This window comes from Mesoplodon mirus (genome assembly GCF_964341445.2).
Source record: "Mesoplodon mirus genome assembly, chromosome: 9".
Lineage (NCBI taxonomy): Eukaryota > Metazoa > Chordata > Mammalia > Artiodactyla > Ziphiidae > Mesoplodon > Mesoplodon mirus.
Window position 1 is genome coordinate 87,330,561 of NC_138985.1, and position 26,476 is coordinate 87,357,036.

General features: G+C 37.9%; 1 protein-coding gene across 5 annotated transcripts in view; it reads right to left on the reverse strand.

Annotated features, from left to right (window-relative positions):
• Nucleotides 1–26,476, reverse strand: part of CADPS2 (calcium dependent secretion activator 2) — a 478,890-nt gene that overhangs the window by 117,939 nt on the left and 334,475 nt on the right. For all 5 annotated transcript variants that reach the window (XM_082631735.1, XM_082631734.1, XM_082631733.1 and 2 more), the window contains 2 exons: nucleotides 10,407–10,508; nucleotides 308–371 (listed from right to left, as the gene is read on the reverse strand). In XM_082631735.1, coding sequence (XP_082487861.1) covers nucleotides 308–371; nucleotides 10,407–10,508 — 166 coding nt within the window. The remainder of the gene's footprint in view (nucleotides 1–307; nucleotides 372–10,406; nucleotides 10,509–26,476) is intronic.

A 26,476-nucleotide genomic window follows, 5' to 3' on the forward strand; every position in this document is an offset into this window, starting at 1 on the left:
AACTGTACTTATCTGAAATAAGGAGGGGAAAAAAAGAGGTGGGAAAAATGGATACTACCAAAAAGATGATAACTTTAATGCTAACTCAGCATAGGATGACAGTGGTAGGCTTCAGAAAGGCTTTGGAGAGGAAAAGCAGGATATAGAAGAATTTGAATGTAGCAAGAAAAAGTGAGAAACTGATGAAATGCAACAGACCCAGGTGATACCACTCTCATGAGGAATGGGACCATCTGCCTAGTTCAACACTAAAATACACAGCCATTGAGAATGCAAATAGTACTTACAAAGTAATGTTCAAACATACCCTTTCAAGTAATGAAAGTGTAGCTTTCAGTGCACCTTCAGGTCGTCCAAAGGGAAAACAGTATCTAAAAAAAAAAAAAAAGGGGGAACAAAAAAGTCAAACATTGGGGCTTCCCTGGTGGCGCAGTGGTTGAGAATCTGCCTGCTAATGCAGGGTCACGGGTTCGAGCCCTGGTCTGGGAGGATCCCACATGCCGCGGAGCAACTAGGCCCGTGAGCCACGACTACTGAGCCTGCGCGTCTGGAGCCTGTGCTCCGCAACAAGAGGCCGCGATAGTGAGAGGCCCGCACACCGCGATGAAGAGTGGCCCCCACTTGCCACAACTAGAGAAAGCCCTCGCACAGAAACGAAGACGCAACACAGCAAAAATAAATTAATTAATTAATAAAAAAAACTCCTACCCCCAACATCTTAAAAAAAAAAAAAAAAAAAGTCAAACATTTAATATCCAAGACTGCTAAATAATTTCCTCTTCTATAACTTGGTGTTATTGGAGAACATTTCTAAAAAGTGGTTAAAAGGGCATTGACCCATGCAGGAAATTTTTAAATGCTGAAATTTACCTAGTCCCATGATTCAAGTGTCTTAAACAGTAAAGGTATAAACTGTGATGAAAAAGGTTCTCAAGTTTCGATGATACATGTACAAAAATACAGTAATCAAAAAGGAATCTCTAGGGCTTCCCTGGTGGCACAGTGGTTGGGAGTCCGCCTGCCGGTGCAGGGGACACGGGTTCGTGCCCTGGTCCGGGAGGATTCCGCATGCACGGGGCGGCTGGGCCCATGAGCCATGGCCACTGAGCCTGTGCTCCGCAACGGGAGAGGCCCACGTACCGCAAAAAAAAAAAAAAAAAAAAAAAAAAAAGGAATCTCTAGGGTCCTATAAGTAAAGAGAAACTTAAAATGCATTTCCTACTAATTTCTTGTTTAAGGTGTTATTCAAGCTCTATGATAAAATGAAACGACTCCCCCCATTTCCTCCTATACTTATGTGCGATTTAAGATGGAAACACACACTGCATACATAACTTCTAGGAGAAACAAGGTTCTGGCTCCCCCCTGTCCTTACATTTGCCTGTCTCTGCTGGTGTCCAACTCTCCAACCTCCCCATCCCCCCACATAAACCTTCTGCAGCTCTATTGCCCGCAGTCACTTATCCAAAGTATTTCTAGTCCCATGTATTCCTAGTACACACCAACAACTGGAGGGCAGGTATTCTGAAATCAGGGTCAGAGCTGGGAGGATGAGAAGGCCCCTCAAAAGTTAGCTGCCACATGGTGGTGACAGGTTTACTGCTCTTTACAAGAGGGTCCCTCTTCAGGTCACTTTCCACTTAGAGAGTACAGAATGTCAGGGCCACTTCATCCTGCAGGTGCGCCTCGCTTGTTCAACCAGGTTCAGCAAAGGCTCCCTGACCGCTGTCTCAGCCCCAAGATCAAGCGCTACACAGGCAGCTGGGCTGTCGTGGACTGCCATTTTGCTCTTAGACATCTTCAAACTAATAACTTGAAAAGTTTACTTATTTCCACATCTTTTGCCATTATCCAAGGACTAAGTAGACGTATTTTCTAAGACATAATTACAAAGAAATTCTTTTTTTCCGCACTGTTCTTTGATGAGGTTTCCCTCAAAAGCACATATAGTTTAAGCTCACGTTCTTTTACAGGACCAAATTTTAAAGAGAAACTTTACTGGACCTAATTTTAAAGAGAAAGAGAAAGATTGATTCCTCACAAAGCAGTCGTTGAATCTATATTCGGATTAGCTTTTAGTTTTGTGAAACTTCCATTCACGTCAGATAAATGCAAATAAGTGTCATATAAATCTAGCCACTCACATTTTTCTTCAGAGTACTGTTTATCATTCCATTTACTGTTAAAATTTTCCTTCACTTCATCTTGCCTCTATGCATCCTCCCCCCTACTACCTCCCCTGCCCATACATAAAAAAACATGACCAATTTATTTTGATAAGAGTTTTTCCTGCACAGTGGTGCTTTTTAGAGCATTAGCAAATTAGTGAAGTAGCTTTAGTCATTTTGTATACCATAAACCTTAATCCACGTTTAAATAAAACACAAATTGGGTTCTTGTAGTCCCCTCCTCCTGCTTAAATCTTTTCAGTGTTTCTGCATAATCCATCCATTGTCTTTCCTATTGTTTATTTCCATTAACCTATGGGTGACACATTTTATGAATGGAATGTTACTGATCCCCAGATTACATTTAGCATTTCAGGGCTCTGAGGTCCCACTGGGTATGCTCTGAATTAGCATTAGCTGCCCGTGATGTGTAAATAATTCAACACATTTACAGAGTACAAGTAATCCTGAATCAATAAAGTACAGAAAATAACTACACAGAAGCTTAATTAATCTTCACAAAACAAGTTTTAAAAGAAGGGAATCATTTTGTTCTGCCTTTCAGGATAAATATTTTGGGTTTTTACCACTTTGACAGCTCTGTAATAGCTAAGCAAAGTGAAAAACACTCAATTAACAAATAAAATTCAACCAAGTTTAATACCTAATCTGAATAAATCAAAGTCACGCAGATTTTCACTTTAGTCAATTAATTACACAGATAAATGAGCCTGCATAGACCTGTCCAATGATTAAACTGGTTTTCTTTGAATTTTAAATTAAAATTTTAAATACAGTATCTGTTTTTATCAAAGTTATATATGCACATAGCTGAAAGGGAACTTTTCCTAAGGGGATTTTTATGAAAAACGTAAATCCTTTATGTCAGTTTCACCTCCATTTCCCAAGTAATTTCTCGAGAAAAAAATGTTTTTAACTTTTAGCTGATTCTTTTGGTATTTAAATGTCATATCCCTAAGCTACATGATAATATTTCAAATTCTTGATTTTCCAGTTTTAGATATTATCCTACTAACTTCCCACTATGGAAGAGAAGTTCTTAGCTTTTTTTAAAAAATAGATTTAGAGGTGTAAGTGGCATACAATGAACTACACATATTTAAAGTATAAAATTTGATAAGTTTTGACATATGTATACACCTGTGAAACCAACACTACAATCAAGGCAATATACATATTCACGCCCCTCAAATGATTCCTCCCGACTCCTGGGGCCCAGGCAACTACTGATTTACTGTCATTTAGATTAGTTTGTGTTTTCTATAATTTCATGTAAGAGGAATCATACAGTATTGAACTTTTTTGGGTCTGATTTCTCTCAGCATAGCTGTTTTGATATTCTTTCATGCTATTGCAATGTATCAACAATTCATTCCTTTTCATTTCTCAGAAGTATTCTAATACATTTTTTTATCCATTCCTTGTTGACGGTCATCTGACTTGTCTTCATATTTGGGCTATTATGAATAATGCTGGTATAAATATTCATATTAAAGTCTTTGTGTGGATGTATGCTTCCATTTCTCTTGGGGAAATACCTAAGAGTGGAATAGTTGGGTCATACATTAGGTGTTTAAATTTTTAAAAACTGCAAACTATTTTACAAAATGAGTTGTACCATTTTATATTCCTATCTATCACTGTGGGTTTAGTTTATGTTCCCCTAAAGAGTAATGATGTTGAGCATCTTTTCATATGCCTTTTCACCATCATATATCTTTAGTGAAATATCTGTCAAAACAACTTTTTATTGGGCTGTTTTATTTCTTATTGTTTTAAGAGTTATTTATAGGGAGTTCCCTGGTGGCCTATTGGTTAGGATTCTGGGCTTTAACTGCTGCGGCCCAGGTTCAATCCCTGGTCGGGGACCTGAGATCCTGCAAGTTATGCAGTGTGGCCAATAAATAAATAAATAATTTTATATATTCTACATAGAAGTCTTCTGTGGGATATGTGTTGTGAAAATATTTTCTCCCATTCTGAGATTCCCTTAGAATGTCTTTGGAAGATCAACAGTTCTTAATGTTGATGAAGTTGGAAGTAATATTTTTCCATTTATGAATCACGATTTTGGTGTTTTATTTAAGCATCTGTGCTTAGTCCAAGGACACAGAGATTTTCTGATTTCTATGTCTATCCATCTTGAGTTAAATTTTGGATCAGGCGTGAGGTATGGATGCAGGTTTTTATGTTACATTTGGATATCCAATAGTTCCAGCACCACTTGTTGAATAAAGTATACTTTGCAAATTACTTGTACATTTGTTGAAAATCAATTAACCATATGCATGTGAATCTATTACTGGACTCTCTATACTACACTACCTTGATTATTGATTTTTGAGTAGATAGTCTTGCCTTGTTTTTGACTGTAGGTGGAAAACATTCAGTCTTTCCTACTTTTTTACTATTAAGTATGATGTTAGTTGTAGGTTTTCCATGATGACCTTAACAGGTTAAACATATGACATGTGGTAATAATTATTTTGATACTATTGTTTACTAATTCTATCTTCCCTGTCATTTTCATTTTTGCTTGTTTTTTCTCTCTTCATTGGCCGTATTTTACTATTTCTTTGTATGCCTAGAAATTTTTGACTGGATGCTAGACATTGTTATTTTACCTTCTTGGAGGCTGAACACTTTTGTATTTCTTTAAATATTCTTGAATTTTGTTCTGGAATGCAGTTAAATTCTTGAAAATAGTTTGACTCATATGAATCTTGGTTTTAAGCCTCATTAGGAGAGACCATGACAGTGTTTATTCTAGGGCTAATTTTTTTCCACTACTGAGGCAAAACCTTCTGTATTCTACCTGATGCTCATGAATTAGGTTTCCACTATATATATTGAAAACTGGAATTACTCTTAGCCCTGTGTAAAGAAACCCCTGTAATCCTTTCACATAGTTCTTTGCCCAACTTTGAATAGTTTCCTCACATCCATGCACAAATCAATACTTAGTTGAAGACTCCAGGAGGACCCTCAGCAAATATTACTTGTAGGTCTCTTTGCTCTCTCCTTTAGAACTTTGAGTTGAAAACTCTGCCTGCCTTACCCTCCATGGACTCTCAGCTCTGTCTCAAGTCAGGATGTCTATGGGGATCCACCCAGATTCCTCCTCCCTGGACCATGATCTAGAAACACTGTGCTGTCAGTAAGCTGGGGCAATTAAAGGGCTTATCCATTGTTTTCCATCTCTCTGGAATTACTGTTAATTGTCTTATGTTTAACATCTTGAAAAGCATTTTTTCCCACATATTTTGTCTTTAAAAAATTGTTTCAGGTGGGAGGGTAAATATCATCCCATTACTCCATCTTGGACATAAGTTGTTTTTTTTTTTTTTAAGACCACTTTCTACCACCCTAGACATAATTTCTGTTCCTCCTACCCTCGATGCAGTTACATCACTTTTGTGTGTTAGACTGAAATTCAGTATCTATGTTAATTACATAAATGTCCTAGATAACTGAAATGTATCCAATATGATTACTTTCTAGTGTCACTATTTTGTTTATAATACTTTGCTATATTTATCTTTGTTTTAATTTCTTCTTTTTATTATGTACTTAATCTAATACAATTCCAAGCTCTAACACAACTAATACAATTCCAAACTCTATTCCAAGTGGGTGAAACTTCTCTCAATATGTTAAAATATCTCAGTGTTTTGTCAATTTGATCTACTTGAAGAATTTTCTGACCTGCTCTGGTCAGAACTATTTCCTCTCTAGGCTCAGTTGCCACTTTGGGGTCTCTATTAGCTACCACTACGAAGATTCCCTCCTCTCTCATGTTGATTTCCTGTTGCAGGGATTTTAACTCTCCCTCTTTGTTTTCTCGTTTGTCTTGGTAAATTGCATTCCCCAGAAAGGGAATATGGGAAGCACATCTTTTGATGTCCAGTATGCCTGAAAATATCATTATTCTACCATTACCCTTAATGGAGACGTTTACTAGTGTAGAATTCTAGGTTGGAAATAATCTTTCCTCAAAATTGTGAAGCCACTGATGCATTGTTTTCTGGATATCAGTACTGCTCCTCACATCAAAATGAAAGCTGCAGAAGAAAAGGATCTTTTTAAAAATTTTGTTCACTGCCCGACACATAGTAGGCACTCAGTAAATTACTGTAGAATAAATCAGTGTTGAGAAGCCATTCTGATTCTTGATTCTTTGTATTTCAGCATCCTCCCTTTTATCTCCAAGACTGTGAAAATTCATAAAAATGCACTCTAATGAGTATCTATTTTAATCCCTTGTGCTTGGTACTCAATGGGCTCTCTTAATCTGAACACTTATGTCTTTTAATTCTGGAAAATTGTTTTGAATAACTTTATTGATAATTTCCTATCTTCAACCTTAACTGTTTCTGGAATTCCTATTATTTACGATGATGAAACTCCTAAGCAGATCCTTCATTTTTCCTATCTTTGTAGAGTTGCCCCTTAGTATCTGTGGGAAATTGGTTCCAGGACCCCCATGGATCCTAAAATCCGCTGATACTCAAGTCCCTTATATAAAATGGGGTAGTACAGTTGGCCCTGTATATCTGCAGATTCAATCAATCCAAATCGATCTGGCCAGGCATGTGAAACCCAAGGATAAGAAAGGCCAACTGAACTCCTATTTTCCTAACCCTCCCACCCTCCACCCTGTACTTTCTGGAAGATTTCATTAACTTAATCTCTCAATAGTATGTACGTATTTGTGTCATTTGCATCAATTTCTAAGAGTTCTAATTTTTTTTCCCTAAGATTTTTTCTTTTTCTTTTTTTTTAAGCAACATCTTGTTTTTGTTTTATGGATGCTCTATTTTCTCAAATCTCCAAGCATATTAATAATAGATTCCCACCACCCCCTCCACCATTTCCTTCTTCCCACATAATCTTTCTTTTTTCCCCAAGTTGCTTTTTTGTATTACTTATTTGGGCTCTGTCTCCCACAGTAAATACTTTCCTCAAATATCTGATGCCTTACTTTGGCTGTCAGATCATTTTCAAAATTGCGTTATTAAAAAATTGAACGGAAGCTATATGCACCTAGGTGGGTACGTGCAGACTGTGGTCTTTGCTGAAGGGCAATAGAGCTGGGCTGTTTCGGTGGGAGTCTTTCTTTTCCACAGCTTTAGGTCTTTTCTTTTGGGCTAGTCAGAGTCCCGGGGGAAAGTACTTACAATATGTATGGGAAGTGTAAGCCTGCCTGCCTGCCTGCCAGCATTTTGGGTGTCAAGTGTGTGAGTTGGAAGGAGAAGGCTGTGATTCTCAGATTTCAGAATAACCATTTATCTAATCCCCATGTTTCTATGTAATCCCGAACTCCAACTGTGCCTGATGTTTCCTCCCCTCCTCTACCTCAGCTCAAGTACCCTCTAATTTTACCCTCTCCAGGGAACAAACCAGCAGTGCTCTTCCAGGGAAGGGGAGGGGCAGTGGCCTGGCTGATGAGGTAGAAAGGAGATCTGGGGATCTAAGTGTGTCTTAAGCAGATTTACAACAAATCATCCCTTACTCTTAATTTCCAGGAGGGCTTACAACTGGCAATTCCAAACGTTTTGGGGATTGTATGACATAAATCAGATTGCTTCTCTGTATTCCCCATTGCCCGTTTATGATCCAGTTTTTCCTGGGTGGCTAAATTAGATACCATCCGTCCATCTGACTTCCACATTTTTAACTTATTTTTTCCATTTTTTTCCCTCTTACTCTTGCTGTCCTTGTGGGTTTATGTCTTCTGAAAAATACTGTTCTGTTGTTTTGGTTAGGTTCTGTGAGGAAACTGAGCCAGACATGCATTTAATCTGTTGTCTTTAACCGGAAGTTCCTCATTTATATTTAATTTAGTTTGTCTTATTATTTTACCTGTATCTTTGAAATCCATTTCTGAAATACAGTTGGGCCTGAATAAATAAACTTCTATACAAGAGTTATTAATAGTACTCTGGTTACTTCTTTAGTGTGAGTTAATAAGTAATTTACGTTCTTTCTAAATTTTAATGTAAGTGGCTAAGGAAGATCATTTGGCAGAATCCTTAGGAAGATCTTCATGGACAATTTAAACGTTTTTCTAAATTTACCTATATGGATACCTAAAATTTCCTCTGTTTTACTTTAATCCCATTTCCTCTTATCCAGTTTTCTATGGACTCAGGAAAAATAAAACTGGTAAAATTTATACAAACTCTACAAATATCAAAAGGGAATATAAAAGTCAGCCTAAAATGTCTAGACCAGTTTAGTTCTTTATAGTACATAAAAGAAATAAAAACGAAAAAGAATTCTAGCGTACATCTTTACAGACATTATTAAGAGAAATAGAGAAACAAAACTGTAAGAGAGAGACTACTAATACAATAAATGATGTGGACAACTGTCATTCCCTGCCTCTACTGTGTAGCTGTAAGCACTATGGGGGACAGGACCCACTGGTGGGCTGGCTCTCACCAAGCTAACTCGATCATGGCGGTCCCATGGCTTGTCAGTGACTGAGGACCTAGTACGTGGGCTTCCTCTGCCCCCTGGGTTTGGTTCAGGACTGGGCCTATGACCTATCTAGGGCAAATGAGATATGAGGGCTGGTCTGCTAGGATCTTCTAAGGAAACTTTTCATCTTAAGAGAGAATCACAGAAAGAGACAGCCTCTACTACCTTCCCTTTCAACTCCAGCATGTATGGATGTGAGGCCAAGGAATTCTGTGGTCTTGTTACCCATCTGGGGATAAAGCCATCCCATGAAGGAGAAGAGCCGTGTGAGAATTACAAAGAAATGGAGCTACGGCTACTAAATTCAGCCTGTCTTAAAGTCCACCCCATCTGAGACCTGCATGTAAGTGAACATATCCATTTATTTGTTTAAATCAGTTTGAGGTAGGATTTGTTACTTGCACATGAAAGCACTACTACAAATAACCATAGAGACTTATAGTTACTGATGTATATAGTCAACTGAATGATCAGCTCTGTCTCAATAATGTCAAAAACAGGAAAATTATATATTGACTTTCATTAAATGACAAACACAATAAATATAAGGGTCTCTACACAACCTAAAAGACAATACTCTTAACAGCAAATGCAGAAGCATCCTCTGCAAATGTGTTTCCTAATTTGAATTTATTGGCCTTTTGGGAAGAACAGTTCTCTGATGTGAGACTGTTCCATGCATAGCATTTCTAAATCCAGCACTAAATGACTGCCCTTATGCCCAGTTATCATGACAAAGAAAATCCTCCCTCACTCGCTTACCTTCAGGTAGTGGTACCAGCCCCAGATGAAAACACCAATGCAGAGAAACAGATGGATAGTATATCCTATGATAATTTTTTCCTTCAGTATCATTTTAAAATAAGAGTCTAAGCTTTTCATATTACAAATAAGGAAACTGAGGCCCAGAGCGGCCATACTCTATTCACATGGTTAAACAACAGTGTTTTCAAACTGTTGAGGGGGAATATTAACTGAATTTATTTTTCAGTAAGTTCACATGAAATGACATACCTGCAACATGACAGATATGCTATAAGATGCAATACACTGACATGGCAACATTTTATAGGATCTAATGATGAGACTGATAGAAAAAGGTATATTTCTGTTTTTAACCATTAGGTTCTATTAAGCTAACTATAATCAGGGGAAAACAATATTATCAAGATATTTATCCTTCACCCTGCAAATGCTTCTTAGTATCAGTACTTAATTTTTTTGGCAAAGAAACTGTGCTAGACGCACTGTGGTCCTTGTTCTCACAGAATGTAAATAAAAGGATAACCAAGGACTATATGATAGGTGACCAGGGCATAGTACAGATGATGAATGCTAAAAAGACTTCAGCTTTTCCACTCTCTGCTGGAATAAATGAAAAAGTCTCCCCTGTGAAGGTGGGGCTTGAGTCTCCTTGCCTGGCTATGCAGTGAGAGGGAGGAAAAGCCCCCAGAGCTGGGGGAAGAGGCTATGCAAGGCTGAGAACTGCACAGGGCTAGCAAGAGGGCCCCTTTCCCTTGCAAGGGGCGGGGCCTACTGAATGAGTAGTGCAAACTGAAGGCAGGCTGAGAAGCAGAACGCAGACCTAGGAACATGGATCATACGTTGCAGGCAATGGAGGAGAAGCTACTGATTGTGCTTGAGCAGTAGCAGAAAGACATAATAAACATTTGTAGGGGATTAGAGGGTTGAGTGAATTAAAGAAACAAACACTTGTACTCATGGAGTATATACCTGAAATGGCTTATCTGATTCTCTAAAAGGGAAGACAGTCGTTCCTTTATCTCCTCAAACTTCTCTTTTTCTTCCATTGAAATAGTTCCGATTCCATCAGGCCTGGAAAAAAAGAGTCAGTGATTTATTGTGATAGAACATTTACCTTTTTTTAAAAGTATTTATTTATTTATTATTTATTTTGGCTGCACTGGGTCTTATTTGTGGCACATGGGATCTTCGTTGTGGTGTGCAGGATCTTTAGTTGAGGCATGCATGTGGGATCTAGTTCCCCTACTGGGGATTGAACCCGGGCGCCCTGCACTGGGAGCGTGGAGTCTTACCCACTGGACCAACAGGGAAGTCCCTTGAACATTTATTTTTATATATTTTATATCTTTCTATTTCCCTGAAAAATCCAAATAATTAAGGAAAATGCATATTGGTTCACAGTATACATACTACTTGTGTCTACACTGGAAATTTATTGGAGATATTTATAGCCATTTGCTTCATATTTCGACCTGGAATGAATGGAACAGAATTATTCTCTTTTAGACAGCCTTCAAGGTAAAGAATTACAATAAATATTTTTCAGATCTACAGGAAACAATGACTAGTCCTTGAAAATGGCAGTGAAAAGTGTTTTATAGTGATACCAAACATATGACCAATTAAATATCCTGAATGGAATTATTATAAAAAATATACTGAATGTAAGCTAAAATGTCTTAACTCCTTCTCTTCCAAATAAAAATTAAGCTAATGTGAAACTGGAGATTTAATTTTAATTGTTGTAAGGAACAGACATTTTGGATTCATGCAGGGGTTTACTGCTCTATTTTTTTGTTTAAATATAAATGAAACATGAATACTTGAGTAAAAACATACAGAGAAGAAAGACCACCTATGTTTCAAGATTTTTGTGCTTAACCAAATATGCCTATGAAATAAAGTATCAACTTTATAAATAAAGTAGTACCTTTAAAAGTAGCAACAGGGACTTCCCTGGTGGTGCAGTGGTTAAGAATCCTCCTGCCAATGCAGGGGACACGGGTTCGATCCCTGGTCCGGGATGATCCTACATGCCACAGAGCAACTAAGCCCGTGCACCACAACTACTGAGCCTGTGCTCAAGAGCCTGCAAGCCGCAACTACTGAAGCCCACGTGCTCTACGGCCAACGAGCCGCAACTACTGAGCCCACATGCTGCAATTACTGAAGCCTGTGTGCCTAGAGCCCGTGCTCCGCAACAAGAGAAGCCATCGCAACGAGAAGCCCACGCACCACGACAAAGAAGAGCCTCTGCTCGCCACAACTAGAGAAAGTCTGTGTGCAGCAATGAAGACCCAATGCAAGCAAAAAAAAAAAAAGTAGCAACAAAGATTGAAAAGAAGTCTTCTTTTACTAAGATTAGGATTGAAACCATAAAATATATCTAATAGGGATTCAGAATTTATTCTATATCAATTTAAGTATCTGGTAGTATAGCAGTCATCTAAAATTTTGAATATATGAATTTCACTGTCTGTTAAAACAGAGAAAAAGATACATTAATTTTACATTTACTTTAAATATTTATATATTTCAACAAAATGAATCTTTTGCATTTCTTAACACCAATCATATCTTCTCAAATTAACTTATTTTTCTAAAGATTGTTTTAATTTCCAAAGATTTATCATTTGAACTTACTAATTTTTAATGTTTATGTATAAAATAGGTACAAGTGAGGATTATGAAAAAAATTGGTATTTAAAATAACTTTCCCAACAAGATTTTTATTTGCTGTTCCCACTGTTTTTTACCTAGACTTCTATACGTGTGTGTGTGTGTGTGTGTGTGTGTGTGCATTTTTGATGCTTGTAAACTAGTCAGTTAGGATAAAAGCAATTAATTCTGAAGTTATACCTGAATCATACTGGCTTAAAGACCTTTTATTCATATCAAAGCATCATTTCTCCCAGGAAAAAAAAAGCATCATTTAAATCTGAGAAGTTTTTTTCTAAAACAGAGTAAATAATTTATTTCAGAAACTTGCATCCTGCTTGAATTTATGCTTTGAAAATATTACTTACAATTACATTTCATTCTGATCAATCAGAATGCAGTTTGAATGTTAACTGCAGAAAAACTAAGGGCAAAATATTTGGTCGTTCAAAATTTTTAGGAAGGAAAAAAGAAAGTCTGATTTTAAATTCTAGAGCAATGAACTACGAACTAAGCCCAATGTTTTAGAATAATTTAACAATGGATTTTTTTTCACATATTACTTCAGAGTCAATTCCTACCAAGCATATAATAGCACAAAACCCAGACTGTAACCTAAGCATAACTATTGCCAATGATCACAAAAGTTGAATTGGATAGTTCTATATAAATCATTAATTTGTGAATTTGGGCAGACAAAAACTATAACTACATTATGCTATTCCAAAGACAGCAAAACATCCCATACCACAAAGTTGCAAGTGGTCAATTCACTAAATACACCTATGCAAACTTGATGAAAAAGAGCAAAGAACTTCTCTTTATTGTTCTGATGACTGACATGGTCCTTTGGCCTTGTGCTCTGACAGATGCCACACAATTATATTTGAGTGAATTTTACTGTTTGTTTCAACTGTCAAAGGAGATTGTAATCCACAGTGACAGAGTACATTGGTGGGTCATATGAAACTTCGCTGGGGCACATCGCCTACCTGACTGAATGAGGCCAGGGGTTCAGTCGATGAAGAGCGAGAAAAGTCAGTCGGGGGGAGTGTCACTCGTGTCACTTTCACTGAGATAAAGACTGTCATACACAGTGAAGGGCTGTCACTTCACTGAGCTTATTACTAAATTACGTATACATCTGACAGGTTAAATACATTTTATATTTTGGACTTGCTCTTATTCACATATCCTTATTTTAATGTGTAGACCAGACTATATTAGGTATATGAAGTGGCCTTCTGTATCTAAATTATTGAGGCTAAATGGCAACTTTGCTGCAGTCAAGTCTAAAAGTAACAGCTCCTTCTAAAATTATTCTTCCTAGTAAATGCAAATACTTCTGTGTCATTAATATCTTCTTGTCATGGTTGCTATTAAAACAAACACAGCAATTATCAATTTGCCTCGTACTGTTCTGTTTTATATGTATAACAACATAGGATGCCCACAGCAATCCTTTCTCTAGTCCCCAAGAGAGGAGGCTGTTGAGCCTCAGGGAGGTTAGGTGACTTCCCCAAGGTCACACAGCTTGTAAGCACAGAAGCCTGGACTTGAATCTAGGTCTCCTGCATTCCAAATCCAAGGCTCTCAGTGCCCATGCCTTATTGTCTTTCCTCTGTGTTTTAACAGAAAATCAAGAACAATACAAAAAATCCCTAGTAAAAAATGGAAGCTATATTTGAGAAGCAACAATGGTGGAACTATTTTAAATACACTTCCTCACATCACACATTTTCTATGTTACTTGTATAAGGCAGAGAGCTTAAATACCAATACAGTTTAAAATACCTACCACTGAATCAGTGATTCAGTTAAAAAAGACCTTAACAAAGGAAATCCTAAAATTTGCTCTTTCGTGCATTACGACATAGGTACTTGCAGAATCCTTGAGAGATATTTAAGCCAGTTATATTTGATGAACATTTGCCTAGTAGACTCAGGGTAATAGAGATTCAAAGTATAATAGTTTTATAAGCTCAGTTTATAAATTAATTTGTCAGCTATATGTTCAAAACATATTCAGAACTTGACCACCCTTGACCACTTCTGCTGCTCCCCTGGTTCTGGTCATCATCAGCTCTTCCCTGAGTATGGCTGTAGCCTCCTTGGTCTCTCTCTCTCCTCCAGTCTTTTCTTTGTCAGGTGGGTCAGAAAAGGCTCTTGCTGTGATTTATGTCATAGAGTGTTCTGCCTATGTTTTCCTCTAAGAGTTTGATAGTGTCTTCCCTTACATTTAGGTCTTTAATCCATTTTGAGTTTATTTTTGTGTATGGTGTTAGGGAGTGTTCTAATTTCATACTTTTACATGTACCCCTCCAGTTCTCCCAGCACCACTTATTGAAGAGGCTGTCTTTTCTCCATTGTATATTCTTGCCTCCTTTATCAAAGATAAGGTGATGATATGTGTGTGGGTTTATCTCTGGGCTTTCTATCCTGTTCCACTGATTTATATTTTTGTTTTTGTGCCAGTACCATACTGTCTTGATTAATGTAGCTTTGTAGTCTGAAGTCAGGGAGCAGACATACTGCCTGGAACAGAGCGCTTGGGAAGTTTGTGGGTTGAATAAATACACCAGGAGTTAACATATAGAAAAGTCCTGTAAATTGACGAGATTTCCTTTACCTTCCCGCCTCATACTCCCTCCCTCCCCAACTCCTCAGGTAGGTTTGCCTGTCCTGGCAGTTTGGTGGTTTGTGGTAAAAGATATTTTGCAAGCAATGAGGGGGCAAATGACAAAGTTCATGGTGCTTTTGAGTTTCTTATAGGCTTCTTTTCACCTGCCCTCTCTGATGAGGAATGTATGACATCTTAGCTTCCTCCAGAGAGAGTGAGAAGGGGAGAGACACCCTAGAGGGTGGTATTTCTGAATTGTCAATTCTGCCTACAGCACAGCAGGTAAAAGTCACTTTGCACTTCGTGTATTTCCCACCAATATCCATTTGTGAACAGAATAAAAAAAAAAAAAAGAGGAAGACACAGGACACAAGAAAATAGGAAATGGTGGAAGATGAGGGAGAAAACAATAATCTCTCATTTTTGTTCTCAAATCTATAACACCTCCTATTGTTTCAAACAAAATGATGTATCATTTGGATGGTCATATAATATATAATCAGTGTCCTTTTACTTGCCCTGAAATTTTCAAATATCCAGAAGAAGAAATTAATTCTACCCCTATACATTCACTGAAATAGAAGAAACAGATTTTCTAGGAGAAAATATCTCGGAAATGAAATTTAAAAATCATATTCTCTTTTTCCAAACCCTCCTCCCTCCTGATCCTTTCCATATTTGAATTTCCAACTGTATTCTATTTTCTTTGGAAATTCTTTTCTATTTTCTTTTTTTCTACAAAAAAAAAAAAAAGGCAGGAATCTGACACTATGAAGATATGTGATCTTGTGACTTAGTTTTTGTGGTGAAGTAATGATGGACAGACAGGTCAAGGTTAGGTATCAAGGTGTCTCATAACTGTCCTCTCCTGGAACCAACTAAAATCAATACTGCACAAAATTCTAGAACTCAAGAAAAATAAAATATCAAGAGGATTTTAAAAATAAAGAGAATTAAGGTTGATAGTATTCTCTGATATAAGTATCATCTCTGCCTAATACCTAATATTATTTTTAAAAATAACTTTTTAAAAAAATTAAAGAACTATATACACATCATAATTTGGGAGGAGAATTCAGAAAAATACAAAGACAAAAGTTTTCTTAAATGCCCCAATCAGAAATAACTGGTAATACCATTTTGTAAATATAATCCAGCCTTCTTTCTATAAATCTATACATATATTGCACATTCTAATGTATAATTTGATTCTTTTAATGAAGTATAAACATTTTCTCACATCATTTAAATATTCTAATATATGCTTTTTAATGGAAGAATGATATTTCATTATATAAATGTACCATGTATTTTTTTTTTTTTTTTTCGGTACGCGGGCCTCTCGCTGTTGTGGCCTCTCCCGTTGCGGAGCACAGGCTCCGGACACGCAGGCTCAGCGGCCATGGCTCACAGGCCCAGCCGCTCTGCGGCATGTGGGATCTTCCCGGACCGGGGCATGAACCCATGTCCCCTGCATCGGCAGGCGGACTCTCAACCACTGCGCCACCAGGGAAGGCCGGAGGATCTCCTTTGAGTTGTCCAAATGTTTTTCTCAAAATGCACGTTTTATCATGTGATTTCTGCTCCTATTATAGTAGACTGATGTGATATTCCAAAAGTCCCTCTTCACTACAAAACTCCTAAACACTGAATAAATGATAGCAAATACAGTTAAACGTTATGTTGTACTTATAAGAAAGTAAAAAATTCTCCCAAGAGCAGGAAAATAAAAATGAACTAGGAGCTGAAATCAAAGTAGGGGTGAATGTGAACACCAGGGCTGCCTTAAGGGCAAATGTCGATTCCAAGGGCGTTCTGTAGCTGTGTTGTTCAAGGGAATGCACCACAGGCTCAGAGACCTAATCTGCATGGGCGGCTAAACTTGAGATGCCTGCAAAAAGTCGGACACTTGAATGGGCTATACTATCAGTGAAAGGATGGGCTAGAAAATCAATATCCTTGCAAAGGAGAACAAACAAGGAAATCTGTCTGTTTGTACAACATCTATAGACTGAGTGAAAAGAGTCTTTCTTGAGAATATGCACCACTTGCCTGACCTCATTAAACTGGGTACCACCTGTGCAATCGAGGAATCTCCAAGATGGAAAATAAAACAGCTCCAGTAGCACCTCCTATCACCAAGTAAAAGCAAGAGCAAATCCCTTTGGGAAGCAAGCATTCTCAACCCCGGCTTTGTAGAATTTCCACAGATTAATCCAAGTATACGTGCTTACTACAAAAACTGCTAGCAGAATAAGCAAACGGTTGACCATGACAAAAACATCAGCAGAAACAATGGACTTATATAAACACCTAGAAATTTTAGTTATTGCAATGATCAGAATACAAAATAACTAATTATAAAAGGTCTAAGGAAACAAAAAAGGAAATAAAAGCCAAGAAAGGAATGAGAGCTACTCAGAAATTACCAAATGGATTTAAAAAAGAACCTAAGAGAATTTCTAGAACTAAAAAAATTAATAATTGAAATTAACAATTCAATGAGTAGGTTAAAAAGCAGGTGTCATAGCTGAAGAGAGAAATGTGGAAGTAGAGCAAGGGCCAGCAAATGATAGTCTACCACCTGTCTTTGTGAATCAAATTGTATTAGAACACAAGCCACACTCATTCATTTACATACTGCCCATTTGGCTGCTTTTGCTCTACAGTAAGAGTCAAGTAGTTGTGACAGACCATATAGCCCACAAAGTCCAAAATATTTATTATGTTTACTATCTAGCCCTTTACAGAAAAAGTCTGCTGAGTCCTGAAGTAGAAGACAGGACTAAAAATATTATATAGAATGCAGCTGGAGAACTAAGTACATAGAATATATATTAGAGACATTAAGAGATATAGAAAATAAAATGCCTAATATATGGGTAATTGGAGCTTAAGAGAGAGCAAGATTGGAGGAGAGACAATATTTAAAGAGATTACAATATTCCAGAACTGATGACAAACATGGATCTTCATATCCCAATCAAGGTAAATTCAAAGAAATTTGCACTTACCCAATATCAGTGCACATGAATCAGAAAGCCACAAAATTCCCAAACAGAATTATTTAAAAAGAAATCCACATGTAGACATATTACTGAACAGTGAACCCACAAAACACAAAAGAACAAAATAATCCTAGAACTATTAAATCAAATCTCCCTCAAAAGAATGGCAATGAAGCCTTCTTAACCCAGGAAGTCAGAAGAGTTCTTCAAAGTTCAGAGAGAAAATAACTGTCAGCGTAGAATGTATAACAAGCAAATTTTTCTTTCAAAAATGTGAATGAAACAAAGAAATTCCAAAATTCGTTATCTATAGGTATTCCATTTATGGAATTCCAAAGAATATACTTTAGGAAAAAAGTAATTTCTAAATTGAAGCAAGTATTGAGTATAAAATAATAAAAAATAATGTCTAATGTGTAAGATTAGAAAACAAATAAGGATACAGTTAAAATACCAGATAACATAAGCATGTAAGCCAGGAAGGGGGTGACTGGAGGGAAATGTTCTAAGGTCTCTGCACTTTTCAGAAGGAGGGGAAAATCTGCTGATTAGCATAAGATTTAAAATTTTAGTCACATACATGGTAAAATCTCAAAGGTGAAAAATGTAAATGAGGAGAAAAAAAGAAAATAAACTGGGTGAAACAAAAAGGAGGCAAGAAAGAAACAAAAAGCTTAGAGACATGAGCCACAAAGAGTCCAAAATAAAATGGTAGAAATGAATTTACTTATATCAATACACATGATAATTGTAAATGGACTAAACTAATTAAAAAACAGAAATTGTTATACTGGATAATTAAATCAGAATCTAGTGTGCTATTTATAAGACACAAGAATACAGAAAGATTAAAAGTAAGAATAAACATATATCAGACAAATGCCAAAAGAAGGCTATGCTAATAACCATCTAAATAAACTTTAATGTAAAATGCATTATTAATTATGAAAAGGGTCACTAAATCATAATAATAATTTCCATTCACCAGGAATATTTAATAATTTTTAAACTTGAATACACCTAATAAACAGTCTCAAAATACAAAGCAAAAATTTGCAGAAGTAGAGGAAGAAACCACCACTGCAGTGGCAGCTTTCCATTCACCTTGGTCATAACCCCAGAGATCAAGCAGACAAAAAACCTGTAAGAGTTGAGAAGATTTGAACCCCAAAACTCCTGCTTGCCCTACCAAGCTACAGAATATACATATTTTTTAAATGACATGAAACCTTTACAATATTTAACACATAGCTGGACATAAAGAAGTCTCAAGTTATGAAGAATCAGTATCATACCGATTACATTCTCTGAACACAAAGAAATTAAGTTAGATATCAATTTTCAAGAATATAACCAAAAAAAAATCACTTTCCTAGAAATTCTAAAATATACTTATAAACAACCCTGTGTCTAAGAAGAAATTATAATGGAAAGTTAGAATTACTTAGAGTGAATTTGAATCAAATACATTATCAAAATGCATATATGTAGCAAAAGCAGTACTTAGTGGAAATTTAACCTTAAACACTTATTTTAGAAAAGAAGAAAAGATGACTAGTAATGAGTTAAACAGCTAATTTAGGAAGGTAGAAAAAATAATCCAAGCAAGTAGAAGGATGGAATAATAAAGTCAAAGACAAAGTTTAATGAAATGGTTGACTACAAAAGGGGGCACACAGGGGAACTTTTAGGGTGATAGAACTAGCACTACGGTGGTGAATATATGACTCTATGCATTTGTCAAAACGCACAGAACTATAAGAACTGTATAGCTAAACGAGTGAACTTTACTGTATACAAGCTTAAAGAAGAAAAAAAAATTCTATACCAACTAGGACGCTGAGGGATCCCAGGATGGAATGCATATCGTGCAAGTGACTCTAACTGTATTGTATGACGTAACCTCACTAAATAGAGTGGGGGGAAAAAGGAAGGTGTCATATCGAACTTTGGAAAACATTTTTGATTGGAAACTCTAAGGCCAATAACTAAAGACCCTGTACACAGTGTACTCTAGTTGGCAAATTCTGAAACTGCTTTACATGTATACTGGGGTTGAACCAATAAGTAAATGGATGGGATGGTAGAAGCCAGATTTCTCACTGTTGAAGAGAGAAGTTACGAATCAGCAAGAGAGGGTGGCTAATATGAGCTTTGTGGTATTGGACTAGAGGCGGAGACATCAGTATGAACTCATGGGTTAGTATACATACATACATACGTATCACCTAGCTGTGTCTGCTCAGAGGGCCTGGAAGCAATGGCATCCCAATAGCAATGAGCATATCCATCATCCTGATCTTGGTTTCTATATACCGTTCTCTAAGAAAAGGTATCAGGCATCTTTGGAGAAATGGCTGATTCTAGGGCTGAGGCAGGGAAAAAACAATATGAACTACAAGCATGTTTTAGTACCAGAGAGTAAGAAAGGGCTCAAAAACACACATCAAAGGGAGTCTGTTCGAAAGAGCTCTCAATGGCTAAAGCTGGAACAATTTGAGCAACAAAACAAAGTAGTATTGGATTATAACCCAAAGTATAAAGTAACTATACATGAATCCATATTGCTATAAACAAGTGGTTGACTAAATACACAGGGGACAAGAGACAAATCTTCATTGCAGAAGAATTCCAATTTACTAAATGTAGCTAGTCCTCCCTCCAGGAAGTAGGGTTTAATTCCCCTCTCTTCTTGAGTATGAGTTGGACTTAGTGACCTACATCCAAAACCTAGCACATGGAGACAGCAAAACAATATCTTTACAGTGGAGAAAGCTGGCAAACACTACCTTAACTAAGTGATCAAGGTTAACATGACCAGCTATGTCTTGTAGATATCATGTGTTCCCAGAAAGGATGAGATGAGAGGGTATTTCATTATTTCAAAAACCTGTAGCCCCAGTCTAATCGTGAAAACTTCAGAGAAACCCAAATTGAGGGACCTTTGACAAAATATTTGGTCAGTACTCCTCTAAACTGCCAAGGTCATGAACAACAAGGAGGAGAGACTGAGAAACTGCCACAGATCAGAAGAGACTGGAGGACTGAATATAATGTGGTATCCTGAGTTGGACCTTGGAAAAGAAAAAAGGACATTTAAAAAAAAAGAAACAACAACAACAAAAAACCCCAATGGACTGGTGAAATCCAAATAAGGCCTCGTGGTTAGTTAAGAGTAGTGTGCCAACATTGGTCTTCTAGTTTTGACAGATGTGCTGTAGGAATCTATGACATTATTATGTATGTAACATTAGACTAAACTGAAATACAGACACTCTCTGTACCATCTTTGCAATATTTCTGTATATCTAAAATTATTCTAAAATCAAAAAGTTTATTTTTTCCAAAAATTAATGAAATGGAAAACATAGAAGCAATAGAGTTCAACAAAGCCAAAAACTGCTTCTTTGGAAAGACCAATAAATTTCGCAAACTTCTGATAAGATGGATTGAGGGGGAAAGAGAGAGAGAAGGTAAAAATAAACACTATTAGAATGTAAAGGGAAGATATTTATAGGCAGGAAAAAAGATAAAAAGAACAATTTGAATGACTTAATATCAATGCATTTGAAAACTTTGATGAAATGCACTATTTCCCAGAAAATCATAACCTGACAAAATTCACTCAGGAAATAAATGGAAAACCTGATAGTTCTTTAACTATAAAATAAACTGATGCAGTGGTTAAAAATCTTTTCACAGATAGGTCCCTATGGCCAGATGGTTTTGTTTTCCTATTTTTTGATGTAACGTTTATTTTTTGGAATAGGAAAAATATTTCTTTATTTATATTGATGTATAGTTGATTTATAATATTATATTAGTTCCAGGTGTACAATATAGTGACTTGATGTTTTTATGGATAATACTCCATTTAAAGTTATTATAAAATATAGGCTATATTCTTGCTGTTATACGTTATATACTTATATCTTGTTTATTTTATACCTAGCGGTTTGTACCTCTCCCAGATGGTTTTAAAAATGGGTTACTGATAAACCTTTCAAATCTCAAACAGAACAAGTAGGAAAGCTCTCCAACTCATTTTATATGGCTACAATACCTTGGATACCAAATCCTGATAAAAACAGTATGAGAAGGAAAAATAATAGGCCAATCTTGTGCCTGTTTAGATCAACACAGATCTAAAAGTACCAAACTGACTGGCAACAGTAATGGTGAATGGTTCAGATGTATATATATAGCTTTTGGGTTTTGTTTGATTGTTTTTATGCAACAGCATCACATACTGTGTTCTTTAAAAATTTTAGTATGTTGGAAAACTACATGGAGATCCAATGCAAGACCCCAAACTCCTTTCCACACTTTAGATGCTAAGAGGCTTTAAAGGTCCCAAGCTTAAGAAAAGCGACACCAGAAAAGTAGCTCTTGCTTCTGTTCATTGTTAACTTGACCTATATTCAAAGTCATACTGAAAAATTCTTTTGCTTTATCTCTTCCTCAGTGATTTACCTTCAGTAGGCTCTTTTTTTTTTTTTTTTTTTTTTTTTTTCTTTTTGCGGTATGCGGGCCTCTCACTGTTGTAGCCTCTCCCGTTGCGGAGCACAGGCTCCGGACGCGCAGGCCCAGCGGCCATGGCTCACGGGCCCAGCCGCTCCGCGGCATATGGGATCCTCCCAGACCGGGGCACGAACCCGTATCCCCTGCATCGGCAGGCGGACTCTCAACCACTGCGCCACCAGGGAGGCCCTCAGTAGGCTCTTTTGTGCATTGTTTCAGAAAAAAACCAGGAGTTGTTTGCTGTGCATGAATGGTGTGGAGGGAAAAGAGAGAAAATTGATTAGGTGACCTTAGTAACCGTTCCCCCCAACCTGAAGCCTGGCAACTTACTTACTCTGGAGGAATGGGATACTTGGCTCCTGCTTCCGGCTGTGTCTATGCTGCTGCCCCATTAGGCCCACAATGCTTTCCAGCAGCATGAGGGGCTGGGATGGAAGGGGGGTGATCCCAGAACCTCCCCATGGCTCCTTCTAATGCTTACGGGTGGTAGTTGAAGTGAGGCACCTATTCAATGCTTTTCCGGTCTCATCCTCCTGCTTAAGACTTGTGTAAATTGTGCTGCAGTAACACCACTATCAAGTTCACCTCTGCACTGTCAGTCTTTTACAGAGCAATTCCCCAAAGCTTATTTAACTACCATACCATATGTAAAATGTCACTGCTTGATATTTACGTGATATATATATATATATATATATATATATATATATATATATATTTTTTTTTTTTTTTTTTTTTTTTTTTTGCGGTACGCGGGCCTCTCACTGTTGTGGCCTCTTCCATTGCGGAGCACAGGCTCCGGATGTGCAGGCTCAGCGGCCATGGCTTACCGGCCCAGCCGCTCCGTGGCACGTGGGATCATCCCCTACTGGGGCATGACCCCGTGTCCCCTGCATTGGCAGGCGGACTCAACGGGATATTTTTATCATTTACAAAGTGCTTACATAATCGTATTTGACCTATTCAGGAACCTCATCAGGTAGGCAGCATCGATGATATTCCTCACAAGGAACACGTTGGGAAACTGAGGCTTAGGACCAACTGCTCCAAATGAAATAGCTCAAAAGTGGGGGAACCTCGGCAGGAAGACAGTTGTGCTGACTCCTAGCTCCGTGCTATTTCCAACTTAGTAAGTCTCTACCCACATCACTCACCTTCTGTTTTTGCCTTATTTTAAAGAGCATAATTATCTTTAGTATTGAATTCCAGCTTGAGTAGGGGTAGATATTTCTGTTTGAAAGTTTGATTGAGGCGGATTTGGGTTGTACTATAGTTTCTGATAGAATCAAAAACGGTTCCCCAGTGTATATTTAAAAGGCCCTCATTGGTAACTTATCTCTTCCACCTCTGCACACATATCACCTGGGATAAAATCTGTCAGGTTAGCCACACCGTGTAAATTTCACCTTGCGATGACATTTTATCTGGTTGCTCCCCTGTCCCAGAAGTGAGTCTCTAGGCTCACAATGGGTGTGATACCTAGACTTAATTTCTCTAAGTCATATGTCAAAGACTAGAATTAAGAGCTGGCAATGAAAATTCTTGATGAGCCTATTTGATGCAGTCTTCTATGATGTGACTCAAAATATGCATCCTTGTCTCCAAAATGACAGGCAGGAAGTTGAAGCATGATTTCTGAAGTGATAGGTAAGATCTCTGAAGACGGAGGTATTGGGATATGATGATTTGACTGATTCCTGTGAAGGTTGCCTATTACTCTGTGATATGATCTGGAATCCACAGAAAGTAGGGATTACTTTCCACATAAATTATAGTCACGTTGTACTCCCTGTACCCTGTACTCGAAAGCTCGCACAGCTGAGCTGGCCTTTGCCGGCTGTGTAGCAGCTCTAAGATGGCCTGGCTAGACCGTACAAGAGTCAGCGACTCCACTGCATCCCTTACATTAAACAGGGACATAAAAGCCATTTTGTGTTGCTGCTTTAGTTTCTCCACCCTCAGCCTGACTCACAAAACCAAGATGTCTAACCATGCACATCAACCTGGAACTTTGCCCTACAGGTATCATCTCTGAAAGTCTCTTTTCTCCTCGCTGATAGTCCTGAGCTGCGCTAACGCTGAGTGCGGGGCTGTGTTCTTCACGGCCGTCCGTGGCTAGCATCCTGCACGAGTGGGTCTGTTTCTGTCCTTGACTCACTTTTCTCTTTCTTCCTCAGTCTTAGTACCGGCCAGACCTTTTCTGTTTGACTCTATTCTTTCACTCCTGAAACACTCAGAGTGCTATTCAGAGGCGCTGTGTCTGCAGGGAAGGCACACGCCTAAGCGCGCTCAGCGCCATGTGACACGATGGGCTCCTGGAAACGGTTCAGATCCAGACAGCACTGCTGTCCTTCGCGTCCATCCGTAACAAAAGGCAGTCTTCTCTTCTTTTGAATTTTTGACAGAGGCGGTTCAGGTAATGAGCAAAACGACTCTTTGAGTGTGTGTCTTGACAGATGGAAAGATGATCTTAACAAGAGAATATGGCAAACACTGTAGAAAAGTCAGACTTGACATTGACAGTATTTTTAACGGAAGTCTGTATAAATATCAGATGCCACAGACACGGATGAGAGAAGCTTATTTTCACAGAGGGAGGTTGCTAAAACCCAGAATATTCTATTAGCAAAGAAATTAAGAATATAATTACTTACACGCTGAAATATTTCCACTGAGCAACTACCTATTTTTCGCATTTTTCCTCCTCTTACAATTTACATGCTTGCGGCTGGCTGACAAAGGGAAACATACTAGAATAATGACTAATCAATACTGATAGAGTATTTTATAATTATCCAGGACCTTCACCTTAATATTTCCCCTTTTCCATATGAGAATGCCCATTTCAGAAATGTTAAGTGATTTGCCCAACATGGGTCAGCTTGCAAATTTCAGAGCCAAGATGCAAGTAGAGATCTTTTGCCTCTTTTAATTCTTTCACTGAGACATCACGACATCTCTGAATGACATCTGTTAGACTCTAAACATTATAGGAAACATTATGCCTTTTGGGTTACCTTGGAATATTTCTATCCTAACTGAGGTTCAAATTCCTCTAAAACCTATACTCCTTCTTTTCTTTTTTTCTTAAGTTACATATGACCTAAATGTTGAATCAGAGACAGACTCAAATTTCTATTCTAAAGCACCACCCAGAGATACCTTCATAGGTATATATTTTAACCTGGAAAATGAATTTAATGTGTAATATTAAGTATAATATATGCACGAACGTATAAACATACCTTACATTGTATTTTACAGTGTACCATCATAAGGAAAACAATAGTTTACAGAATAGAAGTAACTATGGCAACACATAGGTTCAAATCAGGCTGCCTCCCAGGTGGTGGCAGCAGCTCCCAGTGGCCTCAGTAACTTTCCATTAAAATGTGTCTCAGGGCTTCCCTGGTGGCGCAGTGGTTGAGAGTCCGCCTGCCGATGCAGGGGACACGGGTTCGGGCCCCGGTCCGGGAAGATCCCACATGCCGTGGAGCGGCTGGGACCGTGAGCCATGGCCGCTGAGCCTGCGCGTCCAGAGCCTGTGCTCCACAATGGGAGAGGCCACAGCAGTGAGAGGCCTGCGTACCACAAAAAACAAAAAAAAAAAACAAAAAAAACCCCCCAAAACTGTGTCTCAAACACATACATTTTGGGGGCACATAAGCTAAATTTTCCACTTAATGTTCTCAATTTAATTTTACCTTTCTGTGTTAATGACTAAAATAATCTGATCATACAGGGCTCTCTGGGTTTGTCTGTTCCACTGTAACCTTCTTATCCTCTTGCATTTCCGAGTGCTGCCTAACACTGGGGGGCCGAGCTTTTGATATCCATTGGTCAGGAGGAATTAAGATGGTGCCCGGAGAGATAAGAGACAGTTTCTACTACTGTACCACAGCCCCTCACTTTGGCTATCCAAGGTTAGCCATCTGGTTATCCTCACGGTCCCCTGCTTGCCCTGCCACCTCACCCAACAGCCCCCCCCACCAAAGTTTGCTGAGTGTGGAGGGTTTAGCTTGGGGTAATAGGTAGGAAAAGTGACTAAACTCTGTAACATTCCCTTAATTTCCAAGTAAGGCTGAGTTCCATAATGAGGTGAAAGTCTGAAGAGATTCTGAGATTACGATCGGTCTTATTTTATTGTAGGATGAGAAAAGGCAGCAGTGGGGACTTCAGCAAGTACTTATTCTACACCCACAATATGCAAGGCCAGTACTGTGTCAAGGTTT